The sequence below is a fragment of the Cololabis saira genome, chromosome 17 (genome assembly GCF_033807715.1).
Source record: "Cololabis saira isolate AMF1-May2022 chromosome 17, fColSai1.1, whole genome shotgun sequence".
NCBI lineage: Eukaryota > Metazoa > Chordata > Actinopteri > Beloniformes > Belonidae > Cololabis > Cololabis saira.
The window spans coordinates 3975778-3989760 of record NC_084603.1 but is presented as its reverse complement, the minus strand read 5'-3'; the positions used below and the strand labels follow the sequence as shown (position 1 = coordinate 3989760).

The 13983-nt window shown below is 40.0% G+C and overlaps 1 protein-coding gene across 1 annotated transcript in view; it reads left to right on the top strand.

Annotated features, from left to right (window-relative positions):
- ptpn20 (protein tyrosine phosphatase non-receptor type 20) overlaps positions 1 to 13435 on the top strand; it is a 43321-nt gene extending 29886 nt beyond the window's left edge. Inside the window, exons 31-47 of the mRNA XM_061744548.1 lie at positions 1124 to 1294; positions 1371 to 1545; positions 1650 to 1864; positions 1947 to 1980; positions 2199 to 2285; positions 2995 to 3056; positions 4037 to 4198; positions 4279 to 4528; positions 4746 to 4849; positions 5010 to 5092; positions 6853 to 6983; positions 7084 to 7232; positions 8190 to 8280; positions 9264 to 9598; positions 9677 to 9892; positions 10864 to 10926; positions 11018 to 13435. Coding sequence (XP_061600532.1) covers positions 1124 to 1294; positions 1371 to 1545; positions 1650 to 1864; positions 1947 to 1980; positions 2199 to 2285; positions 2995 to 3056; positions 4037 to 4198; positions 4279 to 4528; positions 4746 to 4849; positions 5010 to 5092; positions 6853 to 6983; positions 7084 to 7232; positions 8190 to 8280; positions 9264 to 9598; positions 9677 to 9892; positions 10864 to 10926; positions 11018 to 11128 — 2439 coding nt within the window. The 3' untranslated portion in view covers positions 11129 to 13435. The remainder of the gene's footprint in view (positions 1 to 1123; positions 1295 to 1370; positions 1546 to 1649; positions 1865 to 1946; positions 1981 to 2198; positions 2286 to 2994; positions 3057 to 4036; positions 4199 to 4278; positions 4529 to 4745; positions 4850 to 5009; positions 5093 to 6852; positions 6984 to 7083; positions 7233 to 8189; positions 8281 to 9263; positions 9599 to 9676; positions 9893 to 10863; positions 10927 to 11017) is intronic.
- The last annotated feature ends 548 nt before the right edge of the window (positions 13436 to 13983 follow it).

Sequence of the window (13983 nt, the reverse complement as noted above, 5' to 3'; positions counted from 1 at the left end):
TTACTTATCCAGAGGATTTGTACTTTACTTGAGTATTAGATTTCTTTGGTACTTATTACTCTTACTTGAATACATTTCCAAGACAAATATTTTTACTTTTACTCGAGTAAATTTCTAGGAAGGCTGAAAAGTACTCGTTACTTTCTGGTCTGTTCTTTTTTCTTCTTCCCTAAAATCCTATTGGACACAAGCTGTTTTTGTCAAAGGAGGAGACCTATCACAGTGCACGCTCTCCACTGGGATGTACGTAAAGCGGAAATACGTCAAGCCTTCTCAAAACGATACCGCCAAAGTAGCCTGCGTTTGTCAAGACAGAGCCGCAACAAGTCAAGACAGAGCTGCAACAAGTCAAGACAGAGCCGCAACAAGTCAAGACATACTGTAGCCGCAACAATGGCTACAACATTGAGTTATTGAAAGCAGAGATGTAGTTTTTTGTAAAGCAGTGGTCTTTGAGGGGGATCCAGACTTAGTTGGATGGTGCAGGTTCATTTGGTTTCAGTTCATGATTGTTAATAAACTCTGCATCATCTGCTGTCCTCTTATGATCCCATTCATTTGATTTGTTTTTGGTGTTTCTGCAGGTTTTATTTAACATTGTGGTTCTAAAAGCAGCACATCAGTGCAGCTGGTTTCAAAGAGTTAATTCTCAGAAACAAGAGTTAAAAGATCCTTAAATTAATTTAGAAAAAATATAGTAATTTACTGATGTGGAAAATAAGAAATTTACTCTTACTCTTACTTTTACTTAAAGTAAATTTAAAAGCATTTACTTTTGGATACTTAAGTATCTTTAAAAGCAAGTACTTTTCTACTCTTACTCAAGTAATATTTTGACTGAGCTACTTTTACTTGTAACGGAGTAAATTTTGACCAGTAGTATTTGTACTCTTACTCAAGTACTGGGGTCGAGTACTCTGTCCACCTCTGATCAGGAATCAAACACACTCTACTGCACAAGTCTTGTGTTGTATTTGTTCTTCCACAACTTCTTATACAGTTGAACTCTTTTTGTCTGAGACAAAGGCGTGAATAAAAAAGCCTTGCACTGTTTGGTGTTTTTGAGCTATGGTTGACATAAGTAGTCATCGGTGCAATTTATTCATTCATTTTTGTCTGATAGGGATTGGTTAAAGAGTTTGAGCTTCGAGTGGTTCTGTCCAAGTCCAGGAGTGGGAGCTTTGGGTTCACCATCACTCGAAGCAAACTGGACAACTGCTACTACATCCAGGACATACTGGACAACCCTGCCAGGGCAGACGGGCGGCTCAGGGCAGGAGACAGGCTGATCACAGTACGCGCTCATTCACAACCACTGTTTCCGCGTATGGGACGAGTGCCCTTGTTGATATTTTCACTTTTTTTTTCAGGTGAATGGGCACACTGTCACCAGTGTGACAGATGATTATGCCATGACAATTCTCAGGTCATCACCAAGAAAACTGAGTATGACACTGGGGAGAGCAGTCTGCAACCTGGTGGCTCCGCCCCCCTGTGACAGTCTGCCCGACATCGTTATTTACAAGACGCCTTCAGGACAGCTGGGTGGGACCCTGTACAAATGTTGCACTGTAAAGTAGACATACCCATCTCATCGGTCAGTATCATTTGAATATTTTTCTGTTTGTGTGTGTGTGTGTCCTCTCCAGGAATAAAACTGACCGGTGGCATTGGCAGCAAATGGCAGGGCATCTTTTGTTTAGCTGTGGTGCCAGGCTCTCCAGCCAGTGAGGAAGGCAGTGTCCAACCCAAAGACAAGATCCTGTACATCTGCGGCAGGTGCACCCTGGGAATGACCTTAGAGGATGCAGTTAAAGCCTGTGAAATCGCCCCTCGTAAAGTGAAACTGAAAGTCATCAGGCATGTGCGCTTTCCGACAAGGATTGATGTTTATGTTTTCCTTTTCTTCTCGTAATGATTTCATTGTTTGGGTTCCTTATAGAGAGGAGACGCCGGTGACCCCCAAGGCAAGATGGAACGGTAAATTTCACAAGCTTGACTTAGCTGAATGACCCGCAGACGGGATAGTTTGGATGTGGTGCATCATATGCACCGATGGATTGCCTAGAAACCAGATATGTTTGTGCAGACCTGAACGGTGACAGCTAGAGCTCAATGATTAGTGGAAAGCGTTGCTGTCCTGGCATGCAAAGCAAATCTTGTATAATCTGAGTTCTATACAAGCTTTTCTTTAACAGGCCTGTTTGACTGGAAAAAGGACAGGAAGTTTTTTGCTCGGTTCGACGAACCAGGCTCTCCTGAGAGGGAGTTTCCAATTGAAGACTGTGAGTTTTCTCTTTCCCCATTTCACTTTCCATTTACCTCCTCCAAACTCCCCTTTAACACGTTATATCGGCCCCATAACTGGTTCCCTTTCATTCTTGAGCGTGTCGTCTCATTGTGTACGTGAAGTTGGAGCCTGGTGCTGACAGATAGGTCAGTCTGCAGCTGCATGTGTTTGTGTGTGTGTGTGATCTAAATGCTGACAGACAGATCCTGGGCTCTCGCAGCAGGATTAATAATTAGCAAGCCTGTGGGCCTCCACTGGTGTATTGGACTGCAAAGCCAAAGGCATCATGCACACACACACACACACACACACACACACATACACAGTCAGAGCCATACGACCAGTGGTGTGCAGGGCAGGTAGCGCAGTTGCCTGGTGACAGTACATGCAGCAGGGAGAGGGTCAGTCTGAATAGATCAGCCTTGTTCATCTGTCATAGAAGAGACGCACCCATCAACACCCTCAAAATGGGCGAAGAGGTGGGAGGTTGGTGTGTGTTGTTTTTTCCTGTACAACTGTTTTGAAAATGGTCGCAGAGTTGGAATCTCGGGCAGAGAAGAAGTTCCAGTTCCAAACTCTAGTCAGCTCCACTTACTCAGCATCTACTGGCTTGAGCGGAGCATCTCGAGAGCATAATATGAGTGCAGGTACTTTTTACCTCATCTTTGGCAGGTATTCCATTAATATCTCCTCTTGTGTTTCAGCTGAACCAACGTGCAGGACTGGTGGGGGTTACAGATGTCTCTCACTCACTCAAGACCAGGATGTAAGTTTTCTGAACAACCAGAAGCTCATCGTTTCTGTCATATTTGTTCAATCTTGTCACCTCCTTCCCCGTTTTGTCCTACCCAATTTCTCTTTTGCTGAAACAAACTGTAACATGAGTCTTCTACTGTACATGTCAATCTGCGAGTGTATTCTCCTCTAGGGGGTTACTGTCTGCATGCATCATATCTGACCTACTGTGTTGAAGTTTGGGGAAATGCCTGTAAAACATATATTCAATCAATTTTCATTCTGCAAAAAAGAGCCATAAGGATAATTAGTAGAAAACGATATAGAGATCCAACAAATCCATTATTCCTTCAGTTAAATTTGTTGAAATTTCATGAACTAGTAGACCATAGTATTCTGCAAATTATGTTTAAAGCTCATAAAAAAACTTTACCAATCAACAGAAAAGATTTGAAAAAAGAAAAAGCAAGTATAATTTAAAAGGAACAGAGATTTTTATAAAACCAAGATGCAGGACAAAATTGATGGAACGTTGTGTTTCTGTGAAAGGAATCAATTTATGGAACAATCTGAACAAAGAAAACAAAGAATCCAAATCTAACATTACATTTAAAAGAACAATTAAAACCTGTATGTTAAGGAAATATAACGAAAAATGTTGAGTTTGATTGACATACCCGTAGGCGGTGGTAATTTTATTTTAATGTTATTTTAATTTTATTTTAGTTGTTTTTATTCACTTAGTTTTTTTGTTTTTTTTTTAAATTATTATTAAATGATGTTATTTGTGAAAGGGGCAGATCAGATAAGATTCTTCTTCTTTCTGCTCCCTTTTCATTCATAAGTTAGGAACATTTGTATTTGTGTTTGTATTGAATTGTTTTGTTTTTTGAATGAAAATAAAGAATAAAATGAAATGAAAATGAAAATGCATCTCTGTGCTGGTATTCACAGTATAATGCCAATTTTTGACAGAAAACCCTTTCTCTTTCTTATTTTTTGTCCCTGTAGAGTTGCATCATGCAAGTTGAATTCATGAAACCAGACGTCGGGGGTCTCGGCTTTGCTTTGGTCGGAGGAACAAACGGCAGCATGCTCAGAGTGAGAGAAATCTGCTCCGGTGGAGTGGCCGAGCAGGACGGACGGCTAAAAGTGGGGGATATTCTGCTAGAGGTAACAACATGTATTACAGTTTGACTGTTTAATCGGCTCTGTAATAGGGAGGACCTTGACTGTCACTTTATATATGCCAGGTGAACGGTGTGATTGTGTCCGGTCTGAGCCACAGCAAGGTGGTGGAAATTCTGCGAAAAGCTGAGGGTGCTGTTCAGCTCACCATCTGCAGAGACATCGTTCCCCTGACCTACTCGGAGTCGCCCACACCTCCAAACATGTCTGCTCAAACGGAGCCTATTTTAGCCGAGCAGCCTGCGCCCGTGTCCGTCTCTGACGGCCGTTCCACACCTGACGTCATGCAGAGTAGGCCAGTTGAGCATCCTCCCGGTATGATCTCCAAACAGCTGCTTTTTACTCTTACCAGTATTTTGTTGAATTACCTTGCAGAAATGTGAAATGCTTGGTTAGGAAGTGGAAAACATTTGGTTTGATCAAAGTAAAAGACGTCATAAACACAAATTCAACGTTATCTCAACAGACAGCATGTAGAAACTTGATACCATTTTATTTTGACATTTATTTAGAGCTACAATTGCTGTTTCAGAGGCCTCCTCAGACCCTGTGGTTAATGAAACAGAAGTCATCCTAACCTCACCACCTCCCCCTCACCGAGTGACTGCAGTAACGGCCGAAACTTCAGCTGAAGAGGTAACACTCATAAACTGTAATGATTCAATCTAACTTAAATATCTGCTTAATTTAGATAATACCTCACCTTACCCTCTTTACTAACATCTTTACTAACAACTAACTAACATCATTGCTCCTACTGTCTGTTGCTCCCTCTGGCTTCTTGTCCGTGGAACAGGAGAGTTGTAACAACACACCTTCTCATCAAGCTTGCTGCCCATCTCTTAATGTCACTGACATGCTGCATGGAGCCACAGAAAGGTATTAACCCCACAACATTTCTTGTATTTTCTCTGTATTAGCTTTTTTTTTACTCTTTCCTCCCCGCCTCACAGTTCCTCCTTTTGCTTGATATGCTGGTGTTCCACTCTTAACCACAAGGAGGCAGCAGAGAGCAATAAATAAACACAACCCAGGAATTCATACTATTATGGACCATAAGTCCAGTGTGTGTGTATATATATGTATATATATATATATATATATATATATATATATATATATATATATATATATATATATATATATATATATATATATATATATATATTCAAGGAAAATAGAGAGCCTGCTGTAATCTGCACGGATTTTTTTTCAATGTAACAACAATATGCTGCACACTGAACTAAGTTGGGCTCTGTGGCTCAAAGTTAAGGACTACACCGATAAAGTAAAAGTACAAAAAGTGACAATAATCTTTGTAAAACAGTTCTGCTGGATTTCTACACCACATGCAACACTTTGCAAAGACACAATTACTAGTATTTCTGTATGCAATGATACCATTACCAGATTCCTGAAATGAAATGTGTTGTTACAGTCAATATGAACAGTCTTCAATAGTGAAAATTATGGAAAACATTTATGAATATGTCTATAAACAGGTCCATAAAATATACAATACTGGTTGAGCCATTTTTAGACATTTAAGCGCAGCAATGAATGTGTCTTTTACACACAAAACGGTTTGCCTGCATTTTCCTGATGAAAGTCAGCCTTTACATTTGATGATGTGTAAATGAATAATAATAATAATATTAAATAAATAAATGTTTATACATACATACATATATGTATACATATATACACACATACACACGTGTGTATATATATATATATATATATATATATATATATATATATATATATATATATATATATATATATATATATATATATATATATACATATATATATTTCAATTTTTTCAATGTAACAACAATATGCTGCACACTGAACTAAGTTAAGGACTACACCGATAAAGTAAAAGTACAAAAAGTGACAATAATTTTTGTAAAACAGTTCTTAAGCCAAACTCTTTGGGAATTCAGTGAATCATTTTGTTCATAGGCAATGAAATTACATTTTTAATAAACAGAACAAAGCAAAACACATGCTTCCTACAGGGATGCATGGAGGAATATCTGTCATGCCATTTAGCTGATTTACTTTCTCTGGCACTAAAAGTAGTTGTTAATTCCTAAGGTTATTTGACTCATAAAGTTGGGAAAGTACTTGGAAAGTACTAAAAGACAATTCTGCAGGATTTAAAGAGCCTGATTCAAACATCTACACCTGTGGAACAGTGACAGACACCAATATAAAACTATATAGACATTTTTCTATGTTACTACCTTTGCTGCATATAGCCTATATGTTATATATTTATATACAGTATATATACATATACATGTATGATGTTGTATTACTTTTCATTTCTCATTACTTCTCATTTCAATGCATGAAAGCCATTGTTGTTCTTGTTCATTCTTTTATATTTTAAGACTGTGATCATACAAAATTGGCTCACCTGCATTCATTCCTGGAATTGTTGTAAGTTCTTCACTTACAATTCATTCATGGTAATATTTCCATCCAGGACTATATTTTAGTGTCTCGTGTATACTGTATTGTAGGTGGAAAAGTTGCGGGGAAAGGAAGCTCAGCCTTCCACGATTTCATCCGCCCCTACCGAGGAGTGAAAATGGTGTGGTCTCACCCCTGCCCCCTGACTCCCACAGGAAACAAGTTGTGACCAAACTTTTGGACCAGACCTGCAAAGACATTCGGCAAACTCAGTCTGACGGCTGGAGCAGCGAAGAGGATGATGTATTTGAAGCCACAAATCTGGAAGTGTCCTCACCCCAAACAGGTGCTCACTCAACTTCTTTAACTACCGCCTTTATGTGTCACACTTGCATAAGCAGTGCAGTAACAGCCTAGGGTTTGTTGTTTTTTTTTAATTTTCTAAGGCCCACCGTTGGTATCACTGGAGGAACTGGCCAGTCTAGCGCTCATTACTCCTGCCAAGAGCAGCCAGTACTCAGGCTCCAGGGTCAAAGCTCTCATCCAGATTCTGATGCATCAGCTGGACCAGCAGGAGCTGGTGAAAGAGTTCATGGTGTGTAAATGTTATGTACACAGTACTAAATATATACATTTACAAAACTGTCCTAAAAAGCTGTAATGACAGTTGGTATGTCCTTTACTTTTCCTGTGTTAACCCGCAGTGGATCACGATATATTTTGTGATGCACTGCGACATGCAGCAACAGTGCAAACCAGGGGCAAAAATCCCGTTTCATAGTTGGGGGGGACAATAAACAGTAAAATTCTAGAGAATAAATCCAGGGGGGGACAAGGAATAAAAGTTTTAGCCTTCCTTTAATACAGCATTTTGACATTTTCAACTCTATCTCGCAAACAGGCAGAAGACCTTTCTTAGAGCAATACAAAACAATGGTATTAGGTGGAAGGTGGCAATAATACAGCATATCTGACATAATACACTGCAAAAACACAAAATCTTAACAAGAATATTTGTCTTATTTCTAGTTAAAATGTCTCATTTTTAGTTAAAAAAAATCTCATTACACTTAAAACAAGATTCATCACTGGATAAAAACAACAATTTTCACTTGTTTCAAGTAGATTTTCACTTAAAATAAGTAGAAAAATCTGCCAGTGGAACAAGATTGTTTTGCTTATAAGATAAATCTTGTCGCACTGGCAGATCTTTCTACTTATTTCAAGTGAAAATTTACTTGAAACAGGTGAAAATTGTCAAATAACAAGTTATTTTTCTGGGGATGACTCTTGTTTTAAGTGTAATGAGATTTTACTGTTTATTATTATTTTCGATTCCGGTTTCGGCCACAAATTTTCATTTTGGTGCATCACTACTAAATACTACTGCATTGTTCCAAAATTATTAATTCTGTCTCAAATTATTCTAGGGGGGGACAGCTTTACTAATGGGGGGGACTTGTCCCCCCTGTCCCCCCCGGGATTTTCTCCCCTGGTGCAAACATTATTTCATGTTGTTCTTTTTGAATTGTGCTTCTGCTGCTCTCTGCAGGTCTTGGAGCATCTCAAACCTTCTGACAACTGTCTGGTGGGAAAAGCCCGTGAGAACAGAGATAAGAACCGCTACAGAGACATTCTACCCTGTAAGAGGACTTCTCTCACTTTTTAGGGGCAGAATGTTATATAATTGTGTTATTATTGTTGCTCGGCTGGAACTTGTAGAACCTAAATCCTTACACAGCATTGAAATGTTTGTTACCATCTTTCTGGTACTTGGTTTAAGCTGACACCATGTTTTTAATGTTTAAATTGGAGATATTTGTTTACATCATTTAAGTAATTCCAGCCCAGCATCGTATCTCAACCAGAAGGGTCAATAATTCACTTGTACTGCACTAAGGGTAGAATTTTTTTTTTTTTTTTTCCCAGCCTGCCAAGAATGTGATGACGAGGCTCCTTGTAATTATCCAGGATTTATATCTTTAATAAATGAAGGAGCAAATTATATTACAAGCTGTGTTATTATGAATTACTGGAAGCAGATGCAGAGAGGCAAACCTCCTGCATGTTATTCTCCTAAAGATTCACCAGGAATGTTATTAGTTTACCCGTAGCTGCAGAACACAAACGTCCAACACATTGAGAAGCGTTTACTTCTCAAAACGTCACAGTGTGCACTGATGAGATGGGGAAGCAGATCTCCCACTCCCACCCACCCAGAGGCATTAACATCACTGAACCACGCCATATGGGAGGCTTGTTGCAGCTGCTGTACATGCAGGAGAAGAAAAAAAAACAGTTATTTACTGCGCTAATACCGTACACATTTCTGTTTTTAAGAAAGCCAGATTTCCACTTTCTGGCTTTTATTCTAACTTGAAAATCATGATGTGAAGCACCAACATTTTCCTTGTTTTCTCTGGCTTGTTTCTCCTCTCACAACCATGATTTGTATCAACGAGGTAGAGTTTACTGTTTATGTTTTAGGAATGAATCTATCAAAACTTTATGAAGGTTGTCTGCTGTCCTTTAGTAACGTTTTTACAATTATGATTTAAGATGATCTATGATGTAAGCACCCATGCATAAATTAGGGTATTGTTTCTGTTTTTCTCTCCTTACATAGATGACAAAACACGCGTAGCCATCGGTGAGAACCAGGAGTACATTAATGCAAGCTACATCCGAATGCAAGTGGGAGCTCAAGAGTTTGTCTACATCTCCTGCCAGGGGCCTCTGCCGTCCACAGTGCAGGCCTTCTGGCAAATGATCTGGGAAAACAAATCTGACATCATTTCCATGATGACCCAGGAGGTAGAGCGTGGAAGGATCAAATGTCACAAGTACTGGCCAGAGAAGGTGGGCGTTCCTTTGGACACGGGCCGACACCAGCTTCACCTGGAGAACCAACAGTTCCTGGAATACTTCCAAATTAAACTCATCCGTGTTGTGGAAATAGAGGTGAGACGGGAGCACGTTATTCTTTTACATGTTTATATGAGGTTTTTTTTGCCGAGGTTCAACAAATTGTCTTTCCAGACTGGTGAGGTGCACTTTGTTCATCACCTGAAGTTCACACACTGGCCTGATCACGGCGTGCCACACTGCTCTGAAGAGCTGGTTCGCTTCATCCGCTACATGAGGGCGGTGCATCACAAGGGGCCCATTACAGTTCACTGCAGCGCCGGCATCGGACGCACCGGAGTTCTCATCTGCACCGACATTATCCTTAACCTCATTGAGAACGACCTGCCTGTAAGTGGAAGCCAGTTTACTGTGTAGCTGTCGCTTGCTGTGTTTAGCATGTTTGCAGGGATGGTGAACACAGGAAACGAACCTGAAAATAGCAGAATACTAATACCATATTTCCTGCACTATAAGGCGCTCCGCATTATAAGGCGCACCTTCAATGAATGACGTATTTAAAAACTTTTTCCATATATAAGGCGCACCGCATTATAAGGCGCACTAAATGTACGGTAAAATACCATACTATAGTGGCTGGGGTTGAGTTAGCATCTACCTGATGGAGCTGCGCTACAGGAAATGCTACAAAATCCTACAGCAAATGCAAAAAAAAAAACAAGAAGAAAAGTACTGTATGTCAAACTTTATTAACAAAATAAAAACCAGCTTTGCTCCGTCTCGTCAAAGTCGCCATTATGCGAGTCAGCGTCGCTGCTGTTGTCTTGAACGTCTGTGACGATTCCTGACGTTTTTAGCGCCGTTACTTCGGCGACACCAACTACAGTAGCTACAATCCCCCTGACTACAGTAACAGAAATTACCATAATGATCATATATAAGGCGCACTGCATTATAAGGCGCACTGCCGGTTTTTGAGAAAATTAAATGCTTTTAGGTGCGCCTTATAGTGCGGAAAATACGGTAATCTTAGCTCCTCCCATAAAGAATCTGAGAATGAGATCTGAGGAAAACATGGAAGGTTTGAGGAAAAACTGCCAACTGCTTCTTTTGTGACAAAACAAAGTCAACATTTGTACCACATATAGAAGCATCTCTCCTCTTTCCTCAATGTGCTTTTCAAGGTTGTGGAACTTTGATGTTGAAGGAGGGAAAATTTCTGGATCACAGGAAGCAAGTTGATGTTAGGATGCAAGAATTACCACCTCAGTCTTCTTCATTTGTTGCTGATATCCTAAATGCTTCCAAATGTCTTGTTCATGTTTTGTAGTCGTACCTAATAGACAGCTCTCTTTTTTCAGATAAATGTGAGCGAAATCGTGAGGGAGATGAGGCTTCAGCGGCACGGGATGGTTCAAACCAAGGTCAGCATCAACATACGGGTCAAAGTTGAAAATGCAAGCTTCTGAATAAGAGTTCTCAAAAGTCGCCTGTGTCTTTTGTATCTCGTTTCAGGAGCAGTACCTGTTCTGCTACAAAGTTTGGTTGGAGGTTTTACAGGGGATTTTACAGCTTCAAGGCAACCAGTGGCAGCCAGAAAGTCCCAGAGACCACAAAGTAGTTTGAATGTTTCCACCTCCAGCTCAGCTACATGTTCAGTCTGTGAATGTTCAACCGGGTGCAGTCAGTCGCGGCAGAGTGACACCTTTTCCTTTAGCTCCTGTTTGTTTAGTTAGCTATAAAATCTGTTTTTCTTCATTTTGCTACAATGACTAACTCTATTTTTTATTTTTGTCTGTGTTTGTAATCTCTGTGCTGTGATTATGACAATTTAGGTCACTGAGGTTGTTTTTTGCCTTTTCAGGTTTAGTCATTTGCCTTCTTTCAGACTTTTTAAAAAAAATTCTATGTCATCGCTTAATTATCTTTATCTCAACATCTTTTATTTATCAAATTATTATTTTTAACACATAATGCATGGAATTCAAGATCTAATCTTTTATCTGCCATGCACTAACATCAAAGTGCACACCAGTAGGATCCTCACACCAAAGTTAGGTTTTTTTTGGCACCTTTAGGAGTACTATTTGATTAAGCCATGGGCTATCCTTTTTGTTAAGTGCATTTGTTCCCCGGAGAAGGATCAAAAAAGCATTCATTATTTTTCAAATCATTGCAAGGAAATGAAAAGAATCAAGTGCCTTGGAAAGACACGACCCACTTGCTTCACAATGACCCTGGGCCTCTCGATGCAAGCGGTCAGCGATGGAGAGCTAGTAACTGACGGAGGAAAAGCTGACAGTGGTTAGAATGAATGTCTGCGTTTGGTCTGAGGTGGAGGATTACATCTCAACTTTTGGTTGGTAGCTCAGTTGTAACTTCAGTGTTCTCTCGCCGCCTTTCTTTCTCTCTCTCTGGGGTCATTTTATAAAGGAAAAAACACCCTCCCAATAAAACTTTTAAACATGTGACCACAATCTGCACATCCCGACTCCCAAGATAAAGAATGATTTCACGTAACAAATGTCTGAATGAATTCATCAATTTTCAAATCACTCTTTTACTAAAATTTGGAAAAAGTCTTTGCTCTAAGTATACGATTTATTGTTTTTTTTTGTAAAATGTACAAAACTAACTTAAGCCTAATGATTAGTTTCAGGAATTTTAAGTGTAAGTTGTTATGTGATAGCATCCTTCATCTACATCCGTATCCCACTGTTGTTTTTCATACAAACTCAGCCGAAAATGCAAAAAAAAACAACAAACACATAATGAGGTTTACAAACTTTCCATCCTGTCACGTCAGATGTTGTACAAAGCAACGGAGCTACATCTCAAAGTCACAAATCAAAGATGATTTATAGCTGCTAATTTTGGATGTCACTGCTTGTACGCTTTGTTCAATCACCTGCAAACAAACACACCAGCTTTCTTATTGCATGCTGTCTAAAAAAAAAAAGAAAAGTTCAGACATCCTAGCCTGCAGTTTGACTGAATTACTTGAACATGATTAAAATGTTGAATGTAAAGGAAGCAACTCTCCACGAGGAGAATATCAGAACGTCACTTTCTTACTTGCAAGCGTCTTCCAAAGTGTTTGGAGCATGCCGGGAAGACGTGCAGTACCATACCCTCGCCACGTTGGTGGCCACGCAGAGCCATCGGCCTCTGCACCGCATCCGCAACACCTCACCTCACTCAGCGCTGGTCGCCTGGTTCCCAGTGATAGCTAACCCCTCTGTTATGTGCAAGTTCTCTTTGAGATTGTGTTGATATGTTTTCTGCCCCACATCTTGGAAAGAATGAGCAAAAAGCACATGTTGCATTCATATGTGAAGATGCATCTTGTACAGTCAAGCAAGTGCTTATGCAATAGCATTGTGAAATGTAATAATCTCTTAATTGCACAAATGCTTATTTATGCTGAATTAATAACTTGTCAATGTACCAGCCACTATTTAACCAATAACCGAGAACAATGTAATACCTCTCTCTTTAATTAAAATCTATTCTGAAACTTGTTTGTGTGTTATACAACACATTTCACCCCTTGACTCTGAGCACACAACGAGACTTGGGTTAAACAATGCAGCGTGAGCAGCAGCGAGAGCGGCAGCGCGTTTTCCCTGAGAGCACATGGAGAACAGAGAGCCATAGGCGTCCCTAAATCTAACTCCACTGCCCCCAACTCCTCCCCTCTACTTTTACTGCAGGGTATACTCCCTCTCGGGTTTTACTGCAGGGTAAATAAGCTGGTCTCACAGGGGCCTTTTGTGACAGTATGGAAACCCCTGGAAACACACTCCGCTCACATATAAACCTGATGTTGGGGGAGCCACAGAGCAGATTTACTCACTCACTTTTTTGTTCTGCTCTTTATGTCCATTTCCTTTGCCCTCGTGGACTATATCTACCACCACTCCACTCAAATACTCACCACCAAAATACCACCAGACATCTTTCTTTCTGTCCTCTTTGCGCAGACCTTGCGGATGCTTTAAGTGAATGCATGAACTGCATCAACTCGAGCTCTTTAAGGTCCTTACGCCTTTATAGATTAATCATTCGACTGAATCGACCCCAAGACAAAGGAAACGTTACTGATACAAGCAGGAAAGATGATTACTGTAAATGACGTGAGCACTAATATGAGAGGATTTCAGCAGAACTGGAGTGATGATCAGAGAACAGTATTGTCCATTCAGTTCATCTACCATAGCCTCACTATGTTAAAAACAAAAATAATGTGTTTAGGTGGTGGTAAAGCCATTAGCAGAGGGTCGGTCAACCAGAGAGAGTGATTTAATGTCCAGAGAGAAGTGAAGAAAAGAGAGGACATGCTTTCAGTAAATCTTCTCACTCTGCTGTTCTCACAGTCTGAAACAGCTGCAAGCCTGTTTTCTTTTTCTCTGTGTACTGATTAGGAAATAGCACGCAACGTATGTGCTGCTGCACAATTCCTCCACATGCACATATCAACG